The sequence below is a fragment of the Protomyctophum bolini genome (genome assembly GCF_963924005.1).
Source record: "Protomyctophum bolini genome assembly, chromosome: 12".
In the NCBI taxonomy this organism is placed as follows: domain Eukaryota; kingdom Metazoa; phylum Chordata; class Actinopteri; order Myctophiformes; family Myctophidae; genus Protomyctophum; species Protomyctophum bolini.
Window position 1 is genome coordinate 2,389,391 of NC_137873.1, and position 24,097 is coordinate 2,413,487.

The following is a 24,097-nucleotide window of genomic DNA, read 5'->3' on the forward strand; positions in this document are numbered from 1 at the left end:
TAAGGTTTTTAAATAATTGTAGTGGAGTATAAAGTGCAATTATTTGGAAATACATACACTTTCACTTTACTTGTGAAAGTACACTCAGTGCTTTAAAAAACACTGAGTAAACGTTCCATCACTGCCAAACATGCATGCTGTTTACCTTGGGCCCTGAGAGTAGAAGAACTGACCCCTTTGTTCACGCTTTCTGCACCTGCTTGACTCGTGGACAGAAAAGAACATAACCCGACCGACCACAACAATGGGGGATGAAAACTCCACCAATGTTTAACGGACGAGACCTGAGGTTCCATCTAAAAAACACACACACGCGCACGCACGCACTCGTGCAAGCGCACACGCACACATTATGCAAGGTTCAAACAAATCGAGGAACACAGACAAAAAGAGACAGACAGACAGGAGCTCTTGAGAGTCCTTCTGTCCTCGTCTATTCAGAAATGCAGTTCTTTGTTAAAATTTGGACAGAGTGTGAAAGCACAGTCTGCACTGGGCTGTGGGGGCGCGCGGGCAGACCGACTGCATAATAAATAGAGCCACGCCACTGTCCGCTGTGTGAGAAGGTGTATGCAGTAGCCTATAGAATCCTCAAGCCGACTCATTTGTCAAAGACAACAACAGGCCCGGGGCAATCGGTACTACTCCCCTCCTCACTGGGAGCCCTCTGTGGATCTGATGAGATACTGCATTCTCCTGCGGTGCGGTGGGGGGCGGTACAGTGTCTCAGGAGGAGTGAGAGCATCCAATTGGGAATCACTTGGGCTGCGTCCGAATTGATAGGGTTGTTCCCTACTCCCTATCCCCCATACGGGGATCCAGACTCTAGTGGACTCTATAGTGATGATTTCGGACAATACTCCCTGTATGGGGAGCACCGACTCTGACGTCAATATCGATAGAGGGCGCTGTAGTTCTGCGGGTTCATGTAGGCTACTTTTTATTTGCATGAAATCCCCATTAGGTTTTTTCAGATCGCCTCATAAAGAACTGTTTGAAAAATAAACAAATCATCCCGGCCGTTTCACTCATTTGGATATGAAGAATCAACTGACAACAAGAAACCAATCAAAACGCTGCTGCTGAATTTCCGCTAGGAACAGACTATCAAATAAGTGACTGCAGGCTGTCACCTCCCTGCAAGGACAGCTTGTAAAGTTATTTTTAAATTCATGAATGAATAAAGAAAAAATAGGTTAATGAAAATATGTTTGCAGGCATTTAGGCCTATATATCTATGATAAAAAGGTTATTTTAAAATCATAGGCCCATTGTTATGGGCCGATAAATGGGTTATAATTTATCAATAAATTAATATTAGGCTATATCCATTATCCAGCAATATGAAAACAGTGCACAACCTTGACAATAATATGAAAATATCAGCAGCACGATTGAATCTTAACCACATGAACCCCCGCTAATCTTGGGGCGGGGGGGGATACGGCAAAAATAGCCGATCTATAAGCAACGCGCGACGTCCGTATTGTGAGCAGAGCTTGTATACTTTTACTTGGGTACCTTCGATCTACAAGCTCTGCTCACAATACGGACGTTTGGTGTTAACAGAAACAACAGTCCAATAAATGACTGCCTACTGCAATGAAGTTTTAATGCATTTATCGCAATTCAATGAATTTCTTTTAAAATATATTTTCATGGCAGGAATTAATGAATATTAATAAAACATATGTTCGGACACAATTAATATGTGTCTCACATGCATGTATCCTACGTTTGTGATAAAGAATCTCACAAATATATTCTACAGCAAGCAACTGATTCCTCTCCTAACGTCATGCGCTGGGCCTGGGTGATACAATGAATCAGATTAGTAATACTATTGCAAATGAGTAGATTTATTATAAATAAAATAAAACAATTTCAAATAAATGCACAGATCATTTGTCTCGAGATCTGTAGCTTCGAGATCCGCCAGGGAAGAAAAGAGGGGAAAACGAAAGTTTAAAAAGTACATTTGTGTTGATTTCTTTCGCTGGTACAACTTCTGCATCTTCTGAGTTGGAGCGCAATGAGCGCATGCATGCAGAAGCAGCGCACGTGCGCAAACGCGTGCATGTGCGCTCAAGAGCGAGCTTGCGCAATGTATTATGGGGCAGATTTGCTTCGCTGTGTTTTTGTAGTGACCATCGGATGCTCCCTACAATTCCCGGTGCATTGTGGGATACTTCAGTCCACTACGTTAGGGTGCAAAAATGCTCACTACATATTCGGACACTATAACAAAATGGCGGAACCTCAAAGTAGTGCACTATATGGGGCATAGGGGATGATTTCGGACGCAGCCTTGGGCTCCCCTAACTGCTCCCTCCCTCCCGATGAGCAGGTTGGTGCCTGCCTTGCATGGTTTCCTCTGCCGTCGGTGTGTGAATGAATGTGTGAATCTATTGCACATCATAAAGTGCTTTGGATAAAAGGCTCTTATATGAATGAATGCACCATTAAACGAACAGCAAAGTCCTCAGTGTTTGTTTAACTCTGTGTATGAATATTTGTACAGTAAGGTTCCTAGGATTGTACAGTGGTCTAAAGCAGCAGCCATATGAGGGTGCATTTCCGTTTTCTTTTGGTGAACCAAAGTGAGATCAGGTTTGAAAATTGTAGCTGGGCACGCCATTACCATTACGCGACGCCGTCCCGTGGCACTGCCAAGATTTTTTTTACTGGTTTGCATAAATCGTGCCTCCTGGACATCTTGGCACTTGGAGGCGACTGCCTGGCAACGCTACGGATTGTCTTTATGGTTGTTAGCATTAAAAGTCATCAATTAAATGAAAACAAAAGAGTCTGTTGATGGAAAGCGAGCCCGGGTTGTACTGTAAGTGGCCCTGGCCGTGTACAATACGTTGGGAACAGATTGTCGTATTGTCGTGAAACTTGGCAGGGATGATAATAAGTAAGTAGACTGCACGCGGTGAATTGATCACACTGTGGGTGGAAAAGACCAAAGGTCACAGTCAATTGGGAATCCACCTCAGGTCATTGGAAAATGCTTGTTTGTGGGGGCGATTTTCATGAAATGTTGTTGCAGTACAGAGCAGCCATGTAAAGCAGTTGTATTAAAATAAATATGCACTTGTGGGTGCACCACAAGTGCATATTTATTTTTCAGCTTTACTTATGTACATAAGAAACACATGGATGTGGGAGATATTACAGTCTTTGCAAGCTGTTTAAACTCCCCATTTAGCCTTGTTAGCCTTGTCTCTCTGTTCTCTGACTTCTCTCTCTGTATTTCTGTCGCCCACAAAATTATAATTGGTCTCGAAATTATGCAAATTCAAGACCAAAATGAGTTTACGTCAGGAGACAAATTCCTTTGAAAACTGTACGCAAGGGGAAATGAAGAAAAGTTTTAAAGTTTATTTTAGCTGAGAGAGAGATGATTATCATCCAGGTTCCAGAACAAAGAGGAAGCCTTCTCACACTCCATAGAAAACATCTGCCAGCTAGTTTCCACAGCAATGGTTCTCAAATGTTTTCATGTCAAGGACCCGCAAACTGTATACGTACAGTACATGTATTTGGCTACGGACCTCCATCTGAAAACATTTAGAGCTATATAGGGACCCCCATACCAGATTTGTGTTCTTAAAATGTTTCAAAAATATATATACAGTACTGTTTCACACATGTTTTGGAAAATAGCTGATCTGTAGATAGCTCAAAGCTGTTTTCCTGAAAAGTAACAGATTTGATATCTCTAGGATGAACCTTATGATAATATTAGTTGTCCGACCTCCGAGTGAGAGAAAGCTAGAAGTAGAGATAAAGGTATGTGGTGAACAGACGTCCCGGGTTGGCCGGATTGTTCCCAAACTGGGATAATCCCCCAGTCCTGCCAAATCAAGCTGGGTGCCCCCAGTCCTGCCAAATCAAGCTGGGTGCCCCCAGTCCTGCCAAATCAAGCTGGGTGCCCCCAGTCCTGCCAAATCAAGCTGGGTGCCCCCAGTCCTGCCAAATATCTCTAAAACTCTAATATGTCCCGTTTTTCATCATTCACTATGAAATTGTCCCGGTTTTCGACACAATTAAAATAATAATAGTTGTTTTCAGCGGTTGCATAGACGTTCTTTTCATGGAGGCCTATACACATGCTCACTTAACCAATCAGAAAACAAAATGCATTGCCTGTCTGAATTCAATTCAATTTCCCAAGTGGTTGAGTGAATGAAACATGGGTGGTCGCTGCAGTGTTTATACAGGCTGTACAACCTTGAATCTCAGGCTTGCTTTCTCAGAAAGAAAGCTGAAGGCCTTCTGGGGAATATTGAAGCGATCAAAGTGGATAGAAGGCGGCTTGGGCCACTGAGAGGCTCTCTATATACTGTACTAGCCTACTCTCTGTGAAACAAACATGGCAACTGCAACAGGTTTACGCTAACACGAGCTGTCCATGCTGGGTCCAGTTTGTTTACTTTGTGCAGTGCAATGCGGTGAGTGAGCACATAATGTACCGGTCCTGAGGCAATGTTTTAATACATTTCTCCTCCATTATGGCAGCTAGATAGAAATGGTTTTCGCTTCCCAAACACAGATGGAGTGCAACACCACAGTGGTTCTGTAAGTGGGGAGAACCTTTTAACTGTCCTCTTCTTTTTAAGATAGTTTTTGTGGCTTTCGCCTTTATTTATTTTTTATAGAGGGATAGGTATAGGTATACAGTGACCTGACTCTGCCAGATGGGGCAGCAGAGAGTACACAGGGTTCCTCCCCCCCTCAGTCAGGTTAGGTATACAGTAGGCTGACAGGAAATGGGGAGAGAGATGGGGGGGGTGACACGCAGTAAAGGCAGTCGGGATCGGGAGTCGAACTCGCGGCAAGACTGGACTACCAGCCAAGGTGCCCAGACGGCTACGCCAGCCACCCGGGCCTCTTTTAAACCCAGCTAGCTTGCTTGCTCAGGGGATGAATCATAAGGTTACATTTTAGTCAGATCCTGTGTCTATAGTGAGACATGACCTTTGACACATGTCTCAATATAAGAGCAGGGAGACAAAATACATAAACCCCAAGGTAAGCAAAGCAAAGTTACCATGTTTACCCAGGGTAACTGGACTAAAGGTACTATGTTTACCCTGCAGGGTAACTGGACTAAGCTCAAGAACTTGTTTACAGCCAGGCCCTGCTCATAGAACATTTCATGGTAGGGGTTCAATGCCTTGCTCAAGGGCACTTCAACGGTGGTAATTTGAACGTGCCGGTCCGGGGATACGAACTAGCGACCTTCCTATATATCAAGAACGCTCCGCAAACTGTTCGGCCACCGCTGCTCCAGGTTATGTTGTATTAACATACTCTATACACATTGGTATACAAAAATAAATGTTATCTATACAAAAGTATAGTAATGCCGCTTTAATTATATTATAACCATATAAGATCAAACACGAATGAAACAATGCACTTTAAGATTTCCCTCGTAACATTTCCTTGTGACCCATCTAAAAATGCCACTTTTGTGTTCCTGGGACCCATTACGTTGAAAACCTATAGGCTGTATAGCAACATCACTAGAATCTGGGACTCGGCAGTGAGCCGCAGTGGTGCTACGACTAGGCTGGCAGAGGAAGAGAGGAGCGAGAGGGAACCGACATGTACCCTGGGGTCTCCCATCTACATGGGAGACCCCAGGGAGACATTCTGTACATTCTCTGCCCCCAGGCCTGCTTCTGACAGACCCCAGGGAGACATTCTGTACCTTCTCTGCCCCCAGGCCTGACATGGGAGACCCCAAGGAGACATGTTGTACATTCTCTGCCCCCAGGCCTGCTTCTGACAGCTTCCAGAGACTTAAACTTTTACACTCTCTCGCTCTCTTTTGTCCCTTGACAAATACGTGCACAGTAAAATCCTCGTGTTCATTTTTAACCCATAAAAACCAATTTTTGTTTTTTTTATTGTTTTTCAGAGAACCGTTAGGATTTAGAACAGTGGTTTAGAACAATGGTTCTCAAAAATAGCAGATACAGCGATACAAGCTTACAGCTACATCTGCTATTTTTTTTAATGTTTTTGATTTTGAAAATTGTTGAATAATTTAGATTATTTTTAAACACAAATCTTCTCTTCTGGGGGTCCCTGGCACAAAACATTTTCAGATGGGTGGGTCTGCGGCCAAACACAGTACATTTCAAGTTGGTGGTCATTGGCACGAATACGTTTGAGAACTTTAGTGATTTAGAAGGCATTTGTATGATCGGCCTCAAGCTCTTAACCCATTCTGACCTGAGATCAGATTCATACGCGGTTTCCACTGGACACACACTGGGTCTGATTAACCCATTCTGACCTGAGATCAGATTCTAAAAATGTCAGTCGTTCTTCGATTTTTCAAAAATAGCAGACCTACAAGCTCGTAGCGCGCCACTCGGTGGCGCGCTATGAGCTTGTAGATCTGCTATTTTTCAATAGCTAAAGCATAACAAAGCTTAAAACACCAAAATGGGTTCCCGGTCAGAATGGGTTAATGGGTTAACTCGAAGAGTGCAGGGATGGACCCAAAATGGACCTGTGTAGGGACTTTAACGACTGACATATGTCGCGGCATTGCTTGGTGGTGAGTGGCACCATCTGGGCTCTGTGCCCGCTGCGCTGTCCGTGTCCATATGTCCCCGGGCGTGACCAACAAACGGGGACAGATATTCCCTCCGGTGCTTGGCACTGCAGGGCAGCGTCGGGAGAGAGGAGGCCGCGCCATGTTCTGTGGCATCATTCTGAACCATGAATAACCCATTTCGACCAGATTCTATACAAATGTCTTCTAAATCCTGACAGTTTTCTGAAAAACCTACGTTTCTATGTCAGTCGTTCTCAAACCTTTTCATGTCAAGGACCACCAAAGAAATGTATGTAATTGGCCGCAGTCCCCCATCTGAAAATATGTTGTTGTGCCAGAAGCAAAGATTTCACTCTGAAAGAATATATATTCAAAGATTTGCATCACATTTTAACGATTTTGCAAAAATGGCAGATCTATGAGGAGGAGGAGGAGGAGGAGCAGGAGGAGGAGGAGGAGCAGGAGGAGGAGGAGGAGAGAGACGGAACAGGACAAGGGAGGAGAAATGAGGAGAACAGCGTGGAGAAGAGGACCAGTTTTAGGATGACCCTAATTCTGTGAAATAATTTGTAAACCTGACCCTTCAGTCTGTTCAGGTCTGCTATTTTTGGCTTCTCATCAGAACAGAATTAAAATAATGAAGAAATCCATATTGCACAAACATTTCATCGTCTCCCTGTAGTAACTCTGAGGACCGGGACCCCCTGTTGAAGACCCCTGACCTCTACTGTATAAGAAATCCGCCAGAATGCACCCCGATACTGTCCCAGAAGTATGGCCTTACAATACCAAGTACTTCAATAACACAACACAAACATATTATTTGTCACAATGTCGCCAGTGTGGATGTTTGATCTGACTACAACTACTGTTTTTTTTTTTTGGTTTTTTTTCAAGAATTGCATAATATCGTACCGGTATAATGTCACCGCCATGATTGCTCATTTTGTCATGCTTGCCTTTACCTCTCTCCCTCCAGACAGCTTTTATGTATTTTCTGACAGCTGGCTGCGTTTTATGTTAATTGTGAACTTGTAAAAAATACTCATTTAAAAGTCAAAAAGGCAATATTCATAAAGTCTGTTTTTAAGGGGCCCTGTAAAACAGTTGCTAGCTTATGTTAGATCAGATTCCATATTCTAAACATTCTGAAAGGTTAGGTGATAGGAAATCATATTTATTTATATACAGTACATTTACTGCATTATCATAATAGGCTTCCAATGGGTTCACAACACTTGCCTGAAAGGTTTTCATAGTTAGACAACACACAGGATTTGACTGTGGACACAGATCACAGATCACTCTCAATGCAACTCAGAGTAACTTTTCCGAGAGGAGGTTTGATCTTCACTGATTTGCTCAAGGGCAATATAATATGACAGAGCAAATGTTCACGGGAAAACCTGCAATTGTCCTGTATTGGTCTGTCTAACAGCAAGGCCATCCTGCTAACCAACGATAAAGCTTAGGGCGTAATGACACAGTGAGCTAACTAGAAGTTCAATTAAATTAAACCAAACATTAAACACACTGTCTTGCAGACATGCACACAAGACGGCTGGCTTCACAGGGCTTTGATGCAACCCCGGTGAAATGGAGAATGCTGTTCGTTACACTGCCTACAGGCGCACACTAACTCACCACCCTGCCCACACAACATATCTCTCTCTCTCTCTCTCCAGACTGTCTCTACTCACACACTGTATGTGTTTCAAGGGCATTTCCATTCAAATCACTCAGTTAACACCCCGAACGCCTGGGGTTATTTAATCCATTAAATCATAGCGCCCAGCGATTTAGCAGTGGAGCATATTTAGCGACGGACTGGATGCTATCCCGGATGTGGCTGAAGTAGCTAGATGTAGCCAAAACACTCGATGCGATCGACAAAGGTCGACAAATGGAAGGTATGATTACTTCTAGCGCGACTAGCGACGGGACCGCGATGGGCCGTCTAACACATAATCTTTTCTTAGAATTGGATGGAATGATTTAGATCAAATGTTATTAACGATTTAAGATTTTCGATCTCGTCGGCTAAAATTCGGGGGGGAACATTTTCGATGACGTCCCACCGGAAAATAACATTGAATGTTGCGCAACAGACGCTCCCATGCCTGTGGAGCGATGCGATTGGTTTTGATATCAATAATCTCCGTCCTTTTGATCAAACTCCGTCCCGAGCGCTGGGCGTTACTAATTGATAGGGCGGAGAACTCCGTCCTTGCCGCTCAGGGTGTTAAAGGCTTTAAAACAAGCCAACCTAAAAAAATAAAAATAAATAAACAGAAAACAGGCTGGTGGGGAAGGGGAGGGAAACGTCGGAACGAGAGACCTTCATGCCCATATAACTTCATTTCTACCAGTCTTTTTTCAAGCTATTATAAGATTGACTTTGTACAAGCTTTCACAAGAACAGCAGAGAGAGACAAGACTAGACAGACAGACAGACAGACAGACAGACAGAGACAAAGAATCCCTTCTAAAAACCCACCTTTACGTTATGGCTTTCTCTTAATTACCTTTTGCATACCTTATTATATTTTCATGTTGTGCCTGCTGTCATTCAATGCTATCTTGTTGTAGCTGTGACCACGTTGTTGTTTTTAACCCTGTTATGTAATGCACTTTGTGACTATGTCTTGAAATGTGCTATATAAATAAATTCATTATCATTATCATTAAAGAATGACAAAGACAGTGTCGTGTATTATATATTTCATTAATATAGCCTAAATAATTGTTTTAAACTAAAAGTGTTACCCTGAGTCTCTTGTTTCCCCTCATGGGTGAGAGGCTACAGGACCAACAGGACAGACATATAGGCACCAGTTCACAGCTTGCACTCTATGGTCAATACTGTAGGTATAGGCCTACTATTGATCTCTTGTTGATAGCAGCATCTATCCAAGGGTCTCCTGTTGGTCTTCCTGTGACCACACCTAACATGGAGGTAACTTTGACCATTTGGTTTGGGTGTCAACCAAAAGATGTCTGTTTGAGCCATCTAATGTGTATTCATTCGGCTTCTTTATAAACTAGCCAGAACTGCCTACAGTATGTGGGTCAGTGTCCTGAAGCCGTCAGGCTGAAGGGTGCATGGCTCAGGCCATGACGCTGTATTCTGAACTCTGCAGACTCCGAAATCATTCATCCATCTGTCTGCCTCCACGTTTATTGTTCTAAGTATTTTAGCATTTTGTTTGTGTGCTATATATATATAAAGAGGAAAAGCAGTCTTCTTTAAGGTTCATTTACTTCAACAGCAAGACAACAAAGGAGGAAAAACAAGCGTGACAAAAGCGAGCTATCTATAGACACAGAGCGGCATGGGTTTACATCTAAAAAAAATGTCTGTCTGTCAAGCCTCAAAAGATGAGGAAATCTATATTGATGGGCGTACGTCGCGCTACCCTATATGTGGAACGCCGGCCTTCGGGTCCGTTACCTCTGATGTGTTTGTTCCTGTGCTGACAGCTCTGCTGCAGTCATGTGACTCCATCATGTGGTGGAAAGTAACTACATGTAAGTGCAGTTACTCATACTGTACTTGAGAACAATTCCGAGGTGTCGTTTTGTTTTACTTGACTGGAGTATTTGCTATTTTCAATACTTTTTGAGCCCCTCCAACACATGGCTTTTGAAGATTACATATGGCAGCCACGTCTACGTCTTGTCTCGAGCACTTTATGTGATGTAAATCGTTTGCCAGCCAAGTCTATGGACTTTCATACAGCTGAATACGCCCTCACTTCACACAAGTGTGATTTTATTTTACTTCTACTCCACTACATCTCACAGGCAAATATGGTATTTTTACTCCACTGCAATTATATGAAAACTTTAATTACTTGTTCATTTGAATTAGTATTACAAAACTACTTCAGTCCTATTTAAACTTTGTCTACAAGCTGTGGTGATGCGGCGCGTTGGGAGCTTGTAGATCTGCTGTTTTAAAAAGGTTTTAATACATGTTATACATATTTATAATACCTTGTGAAATAAATAATATAATAATTACTTTTAGTTTTGGTGCTTTACCGGACAAATTGTACTTTTTCCAGCCACTGCACTGTACAAAGCAAATTCCCCAGTGTTATAGCTTAACCGTGACAGTTTAAAAATGGACGTATAAGGGTCCATTTAGCTGTGTACTGTACTGCTCTTCAAACAACCTACACCTACAGCAGGGAATTGGCTCAGCTAGGACCCAAAAGAAAAAATGAAAGAAAATCTAATTGTAGCCGTGTGTGTGTGTGTGTGTGTGTGTGTGTGTGTGTGTGTGTGTGTGTGTGTGAGTTTATGGAAAAAACTGTGTAGAAGAAAGCATTAAAATCCTATTGCAGTCTGGATGATTCACTGCAGTCTTTTATTTGTTTTCTATCTAATATTAGATTGAATGTAATGACGGATAAATCGTATAGTGCCACTGTTAAAGTATCTTTTATAAAGTTATCTGGCCTGGGCTGGTGTGAACTCATAAACACACACATAACACAGTTTGAAGAACCAACTGTATTTGCTTGCACATGCACACACAGACACACCTGCACACAAGCACCTAAAGGTATATTTAGTGCAATACAGACACTCGGTGATGAACGCACACTCGCACGCACGCACGCACGCACGTGTTTCCCTGAAATACAAGCTGACGTCTAACTGATCGTTTTGTCTTCCAAGTCTTGTTATTGCTCTTACATGACATTTTAATACCAGGCTGACATTTCCATGTGGTTGAAGTGACAGTACGGGGGGGGGGGGGGGGAGAGAAAATAAATGAAGGCGAGAGTTTATTCGAGTAAGATGTCTGGAAAATGACAGCTGCAGTCAAAATGACGTAATCCACAGCTCCATTATTTCAATATCACCTCCTTGTTTTTCCATGTTTCACTGCCTTCGACATGTAGATGAGTTGTAAGGTTAGCATCATACTGTATGCAGATAATGCTGTGGTGGTATTTTTTTGTATCTAGTTAACCACGTAAACCCTATATGCTTACAGTAATTGTACGTCAAACAGCGGAAAAAGGCAAATCCACAAGCTCCTTTCTTCCCCTATTATAACATACCTATAGAATAGGGTTCATGTGGATAACAAATCCTATGAGTTGTTTGGTACAGCATTGTACCCATCACAGAGGGAAACAAAACATTCACTGAAACCTGGGGAAAATGTGCTCTGTGTGGAGAATAAAATCTGCGTGTATTTTTTGTCTCTCTTTTCTCATCAGTTTCTGCTTCTATAGGGTGAAAAAGTGCAAGTGCTGTGAAAATATGATATTTTATGATATGTTATGCATAAGCCTGTGCAGTAGACTGCTGTATGGAGTCTCAACAGACCATATAAGGACTGGTCCTAATGACGATCATTATGGACACTGACTAATGATCTGGTTCATGTGCTTTGACTGCATGCATTCTACAATTTAATGATTGTTTAATCTGTTCATTTGGACAAATGCCAGGGTTGTTGTAATATCAATTCCCAGGATGATTCTGTCAGTCAGAATACCTAAAAGTTAAATTTGATTTAATGCCGTGTTAAAGTGTTATCTTGTATACAGTAAGCAAAATAAATGTCCTATAAATAAAATGATCAGCGTGCAAGAATTTCTCACGCAGGCTATCAGATTTCAACCCATTTTCTACAGTCTGACACTTCCACTTTAATAGTCCTTAATAGACTTTATTTGACAGTCATTGTCCACGCTTGAACAATGTGACAAAATGACTAAATTAATCAATCCCAATTGAGTGCCTCTTCAGCAGATGATATCTAGAGAATCCTGACTTCATGCACAATGACATTATCATTACCAGCTCCCCATGGTGGCTGAAATGACCAAACTGAACCCAAGAGCCTGTGTGTGTGTGTGTGTGTGTGTGTGTGTGTGTGTGTGAGTGTGAGTGTGAGTGTGAGTGTGAGAGTGTGTGTGAGTGCGTGTGTGAGTTTGTGCATAGACATGTCTTTGTGTCTCTCGTTACTTGTGCGTGCGTGCGTGCGCACACACCTACTATGTGGCACATGCGTGAACACGTACTGTAGTGAGCGCCGCCGCTGAGCCTCCCCAGCCCCAGTATCTCATCGTACCTGTTATAGATGTACAGTACAGATGTACAGTATCTCATCGTACCTGTTATAGATGTCGTCGTCCTCTCCTCCCCAGCCCCAGTACTCGTTGGGGAAGCCGTTGATCTTCAGGAACTGTTTTTTACTGAGCCCCGACACGCCTCCAAAGTACCCGGCGTAGGGCAACCTGCAGAGGAGACGAGACGCCGAGAGAGAGAGAGAGAGGGAGAGAGAGAGAGAGAGAGAGAGAGAGAGAGAGACAGACAGACAGACAGACAGACAGAAAGTGAGCATGAGTGCCAGAAAGCAAGTCAACACGAGAGGGAGGTGAAACAGACAGGAGAGCTGAGCAATACGTGGGAAGTGAGATCCAGGGGGAGGAACATTTGCCATAAAGGTTCAAGCTCCAGATGAGAAACCTTCCGACGCTCATTGTTTAAGCCTCTGATTTATATACTTTGTCGTACGACTGTCGCGTCTGCCGAAAATAGTCCATCTATACAGTGAGAGCTTCTGAGCTTGTACCACGTACGTACATCCGCCATTTTCGCCATGCAGCGCCACAGTATAAATGAATTAAGCCTTCACAGTGGGATTTCGTGGGTTATATGCAGGACAGAGGGAGTGAGGGAGAGGAGGGGAAAGAGAGAGAGAGAGAGATAGGAGGGAGAGAGAGAGAGAGGGACTCACACTCACAGCCCACATCAAGTTTACACCAAGTATAAAGAAGTGCATGGGTGAAATTCTGAGGCTGCAGTTACATTGTTAAATAAAGATTTAATAAAAATGTGCATAAAAGTGTATACAGGCTCAAGCATGGTGCTTGAGTAGGGCTGCACGATATGGACACAATTTCATATCTCTGTATTTATGCCAAATATATATATGCGATATCGATATACGATATACAATATTACCGTTAAAATGTCATATTCAATATTTGTAATAATAAGTGTTGCAACATTGAAAAATAAATAATTATTCAAAAAACTGCATATTAACAAGTCAATATTAGTGATATTGTCTTGTTATTATTATTTCTTTTTTTATAAATATGATTTCTGAAGCTTTGGTAGTTGATAAGGAGGCAGCTGTAATGAATGTATAATTGTAGTTCTTGAGTGGTTTTTTTTTACGATCTCCCAATTAATTTAACATTCATGACTTTCCAGCAGAGGGCAAGCAAAGCCACAACCTTCCCCCCACAATTTTTCCTAAAATACGAGAGACTATAGTGTCGGATGGTTGTTATCTAGAAATGTCAAGTCAGTAGCCTGAAGTCTAACCAGAGGGCAATGCCTGTATGTGTAGGTGTGTGTGCAGGTGTGTGCAGCTGCATGTGTGTGTGTGTGTGTGTGTGTGTGTGTGTGTGTGTGTGTGTGTGTGTCGTCAGAAGGATGACAGTTCCATGTTGACAGCTGACAAGTCCAACACTAATGAGACCATCTGTTTCTGCAAAACTTCTTCCACATAACAACATGGTGAGAGGACACTTCTAACCCTGCATGCACGCATGTGTGTGTGCATGCATGTGTCTGCGCACGCACGCATGTGTGTGTGTGTGTGTGTGTGTGTGTGTGTGTGTGTGTGTGTGTGTGTGTGTGTGTGTGTGTGTGTGTGTGTAAAAGAGGAAAAGTAAGAAAGGGAACATCAACTTTCCTTTTTTCCCCCTTTTTGGCAGATGTTACAGAATTATGTCTGATGACTTTGGACGGTTCAATTAACAGAAAGACGTTTTTAATTAAAGCTAAACAACCCTTTCTTTCCCCTGTGGCGAGACAAGAGGAAGATAACTGTCCATAAACACAGGGGAGAAGGTCTCTCTATGGAGGTGATGTCCATAAACACAGGGGAGAAGGTCTCTCTATGGAGGTGATTTACATGGGATAAGGGTGTGTTATCTGACTCCGAGCTACACCTCAGGCTTGGTCTGTGTCCCTGGGGGCGTCTTCAGTGAGCCGTCTTCTACGCGACCGCTCCATAGAGTGTTTCTGTTTGGCATCACAGATTAGCGTCTTCCTGTATAGGTAGTGCATGAACACCGCATTTCATATTGCCGCTGTCGGGTGGAAACATTGTATGTCCAAAACCGTTACTTTTCAAGAAATAAAATGGAATGAGAATAGCAAAAGAGCTCGTAGGTTGGCTATTTTCACTGCTTTTGCTTGACACTCTTGTAAAGACGAAGTAGGGCAATAACACAAGGTTTCTGCCCGACAGTGACGATATATTGCATGTGTATACAGCAATGCAGTGATTGAACCCGGGCCTCCCACTCGCCAGACCAACGTGCAACCTGTCGTGCCAATAGGGCTGAGCCCGATTGGGGCGGCGGTGGCTCAGGGGTAGAGTGCCTGGATGGGAACCGCAAGGTTGCCAGTTCGAACCCGGGCTCCCCCAGAGTTACTGTCGAAGTGTCCTTGAGCAAGACACTGAACCCCTAATTGCTCCCGATGTGCTAGTTGGTGCCTTGCATGGTTTCCGCTGCCATCGGTGTATGAATGGGTGAATGTAATGCACAATCTATGTAAAGCGCCTTGGATAAAGGCGCTATATAAATGCACCATTTACCATTTTACCCGATTGGCAGGGCTGTTGGGGGCTGGGTCTTGGCTGGGGGCTACAATCACCCCCCCAGTCTTTGAAGCGTGTCCTCGCGCTTCTCACTTCACACCGCGGTCCGCCACACATGATGTTCCTCATGTCCCTCACATGAGGATTTCACGCTTCACGTCCTGCCGACTGCGCCAGATTGTAGCAATGTGCGGAACGCGGGGATTGAACCCGGGCCTCCCACTCGCCAGACCAACGCGCAACCTGTCGTGGCAATAGGGCTGTGCCCGATTGGCAGGGCTGTTGCAGGCTGGGTTTTGGCTGGGGGGGCTACACATGCATGCATTTGCACACATCATGGGGGTCGGCTGTAGCTTAGGGCATTGGTATTTTGCCTCGGACCACCATCTGGAAATGTTTTGTGCCAGGGATCCCCTCAACTTCCCTCTGTTTGGTGTTAATTTGACTCTGATGGTGTACAAATCCACACATTAAATGTTGTACAGTACACCCTGCTGCGTGAACTTGAGGATATTGTAATAATACTTATGTTGACAATTGTATCGAAAAACGTGCAGTGCCTTTTGTAATTGAATGTATCCTGAGGCAGACTCGAAGTGCGATCGCTGTGCCCAGACATAAGCACATCTCACACATACAGTATGTATTGGTCTTGTCCCCAGCTACAGCGATTTCAGACGTGCTAGAAATTGCACTACAACCCTGTCCACTGATAGCTATATTCGGCACACCGTCTGATTTGTGTACAGTACAGTACACGAATCAGAAGTTAGAGATTATTGCTTTTGCAACACTGTTAGCTAGAAGAAGAATATTACTATCTTGGAAGTCGCCAAATCCACCCTCCCACTCAATCTGGCTCAACGATGTGATGTACTTCTTAAGCTTAGAAAAAATAAAATTCTCTCTCAGAGGAACCTCCGAAGGCTTCACTAAGGCATGGAGACCCTTTATAGAATACTTCAATATTCGTATACCTCCCTGGAATAGACTGCTCGGTGTGACCCAAATATAGCGGACAGTGGATTTCAGAATGAACAGATTCAACCGAGGACCACTGGCTTAGTGGGTACTAGGGTAGAGAGGCTGTCTGGTAATCAGAAGGTCACCGGTTTGCCTCTCATCTACTGTATGATCTGTCAAAGTGTCCCTGAGCAAGACACTTTTAGACACAATTTAGGCCTGGCGTCGAAATTAAAAAAAATGCCTTCTAAATCCTGACAGTTTTCTGAAATACCTCTGTTTCTATATCAGTGGTATCTCAATATTTCATGTCAAGGACCCCAGAAATTATATGTAATTGGCCGCCAACATTTGAAAATATGTCGTTCCAGGGACCCCCAGAAGCAAAGATTTGACTTCGTTCTCTCTGAAAGAATGTATATATTCAAAGGTTTGCCACATTTTCACGATTTTTCAAAAATAGCAGACCTACAACGAGTGGCGCGTGCTATGAGCATGTAGATATTTTTCAATATAGCTAAATTATAGCATAATGTTTAAAACACCAAAAGGGGTTCCCGCCCAAAATGGGTTGAGCTTCTTCACCAGCCATCAGCTGGGTGAAGCTGAAACCCCCCCCCCCCCCCCAAGATTAAAAAAGGTCTCCCCTCCCCCACAATGAGACCGTACACACAGAATCTACACTCAAACTTATACTGTATACATACTGTACATGCTCTCTGTATTTACCTGTATCTTACCCCACCCCCTTAGATAGCAATTCTAGTAGTCATAGCACGTCATAGTACATATGTGTAGCATAGTAGTATAGATGTATAGCTTATATGTATAGTTTCATTATAGATATTCCACTGTTACTTTCTTAGCTACGCATGTTTCATGATAAATGTCTTTATGTGATGTATTCCCATGCTTTTTGTTCTTGCTTAATGTAAGTCGCTCTGGATTAAGAGCGTCTGCTAAATGCCTAAATTGTAAATTGTAAATTGTAAAATTGTATCTATTATTTACAGACAACTGCTGTCAATATTACATGATATCACATGATTTAGATCTTTCCATTTGCTCCATTTTCAATGTGAATTGTGCACTTACTTACTGAATTGCTCCTTGTCCCACTTTTTAGCTATACACTCTCGTGTCCCCTTGGGAATGATCTGGTTTTGTTTTTGTTACTCTGGATTTGAACTTTGATTTTAGTTTGAGTATGAGATGAAGCCATGCAAGGGTTGCTGTCTGAACTCCCTCGCAGATAGTTATCCTACCTGTGCCGTCTGGCAAACCCTTTTTGGGCGCGAACCCCTTTTGGTGTTAGCATTATGTTATGCTTTAGCTATTGAAAAATAGCAGATCTACAAGCTCGTAGATCTGCTATTTTTGAAAAATCTAAGAACGACTGACATAGAAACATAGCTTTTTCAGAAAACTGTCAGGATGTAGAAGACATTTTTTTTAGAATCTGATCTCAGGTCAGAATGGGTTAAGGCGATGGCCGGGGACCTCCAAGTGGCTCAACATGCTGCTGCTCTGGGGACCAGTAGCCTATATACCTTTACCTTTCAGCTCCTTTTCTCAACTGTTCTGCTCCAGGTGGTCTTTGGGTCGTCCACGGTTTCATTTCCCCCGGGTGGGGGGGGGGTGGTTCTAAGCAGCGAGTTGGGTGGCTGAACACTGTCTACATTTCCACCGTGGCCGTGTGAGGCCGGAGGCCAAGCTGTCAAGAACACGGGGACGCCTGTCATTATCTGTCTGTCTCCTCCAGGCCATGAACCGATTGCAGCATGGTGGTGAAACACGTGAAGACTGTGAATATGATACTTTGGATCGTGATTGATATCGTCTGCATGTGAGAACCCTTTTTCGTTATATTCCAGGTGAACATTTGTCATGCTCCTGCCTGCATGGCGGACAGGCGGCATTTAGGCTCGTCTCGCCTGTCCTTCCACCCGTCCGCCCCAACCTTGTGAACGTGATATCCATGGGGCACACATCTCACACATTTACCGCAGCCCAGGGCCCCCCAACCCATGAACAATGATGAAATGATGAAGTATTGCAATCCAATTCAAGTGAGGGGGGAGGGGGGGGGGCTCAAACATTAGACTACTCTAGCCCAGGGGCTTCAAGTCCTATACATCTGACAATGCATACAAGCATTGATACATTCCCATGAATTCAAATCTTTTCAGATGTCATCACAGAATATGCAGATGACCTTTTTAACACTTACAGGACAAGGCTATGCTATTTAGACAATTGTGTTGGTCTCATGTATTGAGTATGTACTGTATCACACACAGAGTTCTACAATGGTCAAAAGTCACGGTTACTGAGTACATACGTCTGTAAACAAAGGCAGACAACCGCTATGTCTAGTTTACACATATCGTACATGTATAAAGATCACCGTTTATTTGGCCAAAGGAGACCTTTTGAAAAGTGCTTGACTTTCCCTCTGTTTGGAAGGTGTTCATTTGACTCTGATGGTGTACAAATGCATACATTAACGTTAAACTGGTTCAGTTTTTAGGGTCCTGGTGGTGGATCCTTCAAAATAAGCGTTTCACTGACAAAAATGCTGCCGTTTAACAGCTAATAATTGTATGAATACTGCTGGCAGTGAATGTAGCTGCTTGTAGATCTGCCATTTTCACTATAGTTTTTTGGTCCCGGACAAACATCTTTTGGGTCTTGAGCTAAAACAAATTGGGAACCACTGCTTCAGAGCATTCAGTTTGATTCATTAACCCATTCTGACCTGAGATCAGATTCATACGAGATTTCCACTGGACACACACTGGTCTGATTAACCCATTCTGACCTGAGATCAGATTCTAAAAATGTCAGTCGTTCCTTAGATTTTTCAAAAATAGCTAAAGCATAACATGATGCTGAACACCATAATAGGTTCCCGGTCTGAATGGGTTAATCAATTATCCAACAAACACAGTGGAAGAGCTATACCCCTCTGCTGTATAAATGAATGCTGAAACAGATTAAGTTCACTTTAAATTAAATAGAAGTGAAATGAATATTGCATAATTGAAGTACCAAACAAATATTTTACTTGATACCACTACTTGATAGTGTATGGTGATTTTCAGTCACGACTGAATTAAATGTGATATAAATGCGCGTGGCTATTTAAATGAAGGCAACACGGCCTTATACCACATCTTACAATGCCGGAGGAACGGCATTAACAATAGAACTTCCTGTGTTTGCACGTATAAGCCGTGGAAATGATGTGGCTGGATTCATTATAGTTCCAGTAATCCGTTGGGATCAAAACAAATTGAACGGAATTCCAATTAAATTATTTTAGGCCCGAATCAAGGAGTGCTGTTCGAGTCGAATTAGAAACGAAATGGACTGAATAGTAACATCATGCCAAATTAATTAAGTACGTGCGGGAAGTGCACAAACACAATGGTGAGCTGTTCAATGGATGTTTCTACAAGCAACTCCCACAGAGTCCAGGTCAACAAACCATACGAGGAGAGGAGAGGAGAGGAGAGGAGAGTGGCCGGTAGAGCAGTCGGATGGGAACCTCATGGTTCCCGGTTCGATCCCGGGCTCCCCCAGAGTTTGTGTCCTTGAGCAAGACTCTGAATTACTAATTGCTCCTGATGTGCAGGTTAGTTTAGTAAAAAAATAATAGCAGATGTAAAAGCTTGGCACAAAGTGACGCTCTGTGATCTTATATATCGGCTATTTTTGAGAACCACTGTTCTCATCTCACTTACTGTATATATAGCTATACAATCTAAAAGAACAGTTTCAATGGGTTAAGAGACCCCATAAATCAAACCCACCTGAAGCCAAACTTGTCCATAGCGATGGCGAAGTGCCTGGGCTGGTCGTAGCAGTGGTAGAGGTTGCGGTCGTCCATGGGGATCAGGTCCACGTCGCTGAAGATGAAGCAGTCGTACTCGCCATCCTTCAGAGCCTCCGTGTAGCCCACGTTCAGCAGCTTGGCCCGGTTAAACGTGTCCTCACCCAGCTGCAAACGGGGGCGAGATCAGGAGAGATCCTCAGTTGTGTTGTTCACATTGTACTCAATGGAAGACAGGCATTTTTTTTGCTTAATCATTGTCACCTGTCCGACAGGCTCTGCGTATAGGGTTGGCAACCACCTGAAAGAATTATGGGACAACCAACCGGGATTCCCTTATTTCCATGAAAGATAAAATCTCACTGTATATGGTATTGTATATTATATTATTATCCATATTCTGAGGGGTAGGTGGGGGGGAAATAGCACAAAATAGCCGATCTACAGGCTCAAAACGCATCGCCACTGTGTAGACAGAAAATAATTGCACACATAAAAGTACCCTGATTTACATACATGTGAGCAGTTTGAACTTTTAAGATGTGTGTCATTGACTGTCTGATTCCCAAAAGCTACGAATAAAGTGTGTCCCTTTATCACTTCAATGATACCCATCTTTTCGTTTTTAAATAAGGGTCGATTCCGTATTTCAAGGGACGGCTGGCAACCCTGGCCCCAGGCAAGGGTACAGCAACCCGATGAGCTAGCTCAAGTGCGTCATCATATCGCTGAGTGATTAGTTTAGTTAATCATTCAAGTTTTAATGTCCAACATCTGTTGCTGATCAACCACCTGGTGCCCTCCAGGCAACACCACCACCACAAGGCATTAGCTGAGTGTGTCCTTAGCCACCCTTGTTAATAATTTTGTTGATGTTTGTAATCACTTGTGGTCCATTAAACTTTTAGTACATTACATTCGCAAATGGGCATATAGGTTTCAACTTTTACACTGGGTGGGTGGGGACTGGATGGAACCCCCTGCAACCTTCCACAAACAAGAGACAGCTGCTGACATTTGTTTTAAACTCAAAATCAAATACATTGTGATAGCTGATCAACGTTGTGTTTGTGCACGAGGTGCAGCAGTATTTTTGGTGCCAATGTGGATCGTAGCTTCGTAGCTATGTGTGTTCCGCCTTCTCAGGGCACTGAAAGTTGGCTCAGCCTCTGCAGAGGATACAAGATCCATCAACCAGAACAGAGCTTCCACCTAAGGAAACAATTCATCCTAAAGTCTCTTTATCTCTCCTGGTCGTAACTTAGACTACTGTAGACTATTGTATGCCCACTGACTGTTCATTTACCAAACCAATTCCTAGACCCAGTAATTGTCACGCAGACAGATCCATCATGATTTGTTTTTTGTTCTTTATTAACCCAGGGTAGTAGCTGAGCACAAGTGCTGCACATAGAAGGGGGACAACGGACAAATTATTTTACACCGACAAATACATACCGGTAATTTATTTTTAAGTGGTGCAACCACTTCTACATCCAGCTTTGTCCGTGTACCTGTTTGTGTCCGTACGTCAAATGAGCATGAGTGGTGTGCGCATGCGTGAAATTGGAACGAGAGAAGTATGTGACATTGCTGCCACCTGCTGGACGCAAATCAACTGCCTGTATAATGGGAGGTGGACGGCAGCGCGCATGCACGATCCATAATAAAGCTAATATAACGGAGCAGAGAGAGAGAGAGAGAGAGTGGAGTTGCACCACTTGGTTCACACAGGTGTGATTTTTTACAAGCATTTGGGGAGGATGATTCAAGGACATCAGGGGTTGGGGATTTACCCCCCAAACTCTATACTTTACTTTGCATTCACGAAAACACCTGAAATGTTTGGGAACTTCTAGATGGGAAACTAATTTCTGTGAAATCCAAAATAAACGACCTAAAAGTTTAACATAATCACACAGATAGGCTATAGCTGAGACATTAACCCATTTTGGACTGAGGCCGATCCTAAAAATGCCTTGAAAACCTGACCTAAGTTAATTTTTTGAATGCTGTAAATACTGTACAGAACCCCAAGAGGGTTTCCCGTCCAGAAGGGTTATAACATCAAAAGGGGTACGCCCAGAATGGGTTAAGAGCCTCAGGCACATAGCTACATAATTGTGGCAAAACACGATCAATATAATAACCTTGTTTCAAACCAAGCACTCAAGCGGTCATCATCAGGTTATTATAGAAGTTTGGTGGAGTTGTTAAATGCCTTTCTATTTCCATTTAATGTGTTTATTTATCCCTGCAATCAGTAAGCATTGAGGTGTGTATTGAATCCAAGCGCACTAAGTTGGCACAGAGTAAAACCATCTGTTTCGCAGGATCTATTTGGCTCTTGCTCAACATCCTAACTGAGTTAAACATATAGTCTTCCGCACCGATCTGCAACGCAAGAACATCTTGGTGACATTACTAATGGGAGAGTATTTCAGATATCACAGGTTTCACAGCTACATTAATCACCAGCAAATGTACGATGTAATGCACTCCAACATCCAGTACAAATTGCTGTGGGCATTGACCCCGAGCAGGTTCAGCAGTTTTGGCAACTGGCAAGGCCTTAACACATCTGTTATTGCATAGCTACACTGTATGTAACCCAGTCTCAACAGTTTGGCTCAGACAAATGCCTCCTTGCCAAGTGGCAAGGCATTCTGGGATGGGTACAGTGCTGTAAAGATTCAACTAGAAAGGTGAGCTCAGTACAGTGAAAATCTCCGCCAGGAGGCAAGCCCTATATAAATAATACTTACTGTACTGTCTAAACTCTCTCTCTCTCTCTCTAACTGTAAATCATAGTTGAAAACAGTACTTTGATTTGATGTCGGCTACTCACTCGTTCTACGTTTTCCACCAGAAAGTGCCACTTGAACACAATGGGCCCCATTTATCAATCTAAGGCAGAAAGCAGCGTAGATCCGACCACAGTAATCATCTCACAACAGGTCTCATATGTGAGCGATGAATAGGGCTAGCTGTGCATGCGTGCGTACGTGTGCACGCGCGCGTGTGTGTCACACTGAGACTTAGTAATGGAGGGAGAGAAAATGGAAGATAATAGATCAGCAATGACCATATTTTCAATTGAATGAATAGAAACACTGCCTGCAGGTGGGAGATGTGAGAGTGGTGGATCTTTTTAATAATATATCTTCTCTCTCTCATCTAGCAGATATTCAAAGGGAACAGATAATAGGACACAATAATACTGACATAATAGTGTCCTGTTAATTATGGACAGAATTGCAACAAGTAAGGATATTACTCATTGTGGCGAACGCTATCTGGGTATTGAAGTGGAGAGTGGAAAACAAAACGTGTCATTACAAAGGATTTCCCCCGGGCGGCGATTCTCAACCCGTTATGTTTTTTATTAATACCCTACTTGATCATCCTACAGTGTCAGACTGAAGCATCAAAAGTAGCAGATCTGCAAGCTCGAAAGGTGGCGCGAAGCGTCACGCTTTGAGCTTGTAGATCTGTAGCTTGGCCCCCCTAGAGGGGCGGGTGCCGGTTCAAAAAACAAACTCAAATCTTTGTTTCTGGATGCTCCTGGCACTAAATATTTTCAAATATCCGTATGCTGTATCATTTTGGGTTACCGCGTCCTTGACATGGAAAAAAGTCTGAGAAACACTGCTATACAGTATGTGATACAGCAGGGAGAAATCTGTGTCAAAGGACACCAAAATGAGCCTGTTTGTAATGAAGAGACATCAAACAAACCAGGTCCAGGTACATTTCCTAATTCATATGCAGTAGCAGCAGTAGTAAGGTTATACCACAGGTCAGAATGTCATTTCTCAGATCTGCGTTGTGTGTATATGTATTATGTAACATAAGAAACGAGGAGGAGGGCATCACCTTTTGGCTGTTAACATTTCCCTCGTAGCGCAGTAGATGAATGTCATCTGATCCGAGCGACTACAACAGTGTCTTTGCATGTGTCGCAGTCACGTACTGTACCTGCTAAGCCGTCCACAGGGGAAAAACACCCACTTCGTGACAATTATGGCGAGGAATCAGCGAAGGGATTCATGCATCATGCCGTGTGTTC

At 43.1% G+C, this 24,097-nt stretch overlaps 1 protein-coding gene across 1 annotated transcript in view; it reads right to left on the reverse strand.

The window, feature by feature from the left end:
* Positions 1–24,097, reverse strand: part of LOC308324905 (beta-1,4-galactosyltransferase 2-like) — a 158,061-nt gene that overhangs the window by 17,478 nt on the left and 116,486 nt on the right. Inside the window, exons 4-5 of the mRNA XM_080777250.1 lie at positions 20,009–20,196; positions 12,721–12,843 (exon numbers count right to left, since the gene is read on the reverse strand). Coding sequence (XP_080633376.1) covers positions 12,721–12,843; positions 20,009–20,196 — 311 coding nt within the window. The remainder of the gene's footprint in view (positions 1–12,720; positions 12,844–20,008; positions 20,197–24,097) is intronic.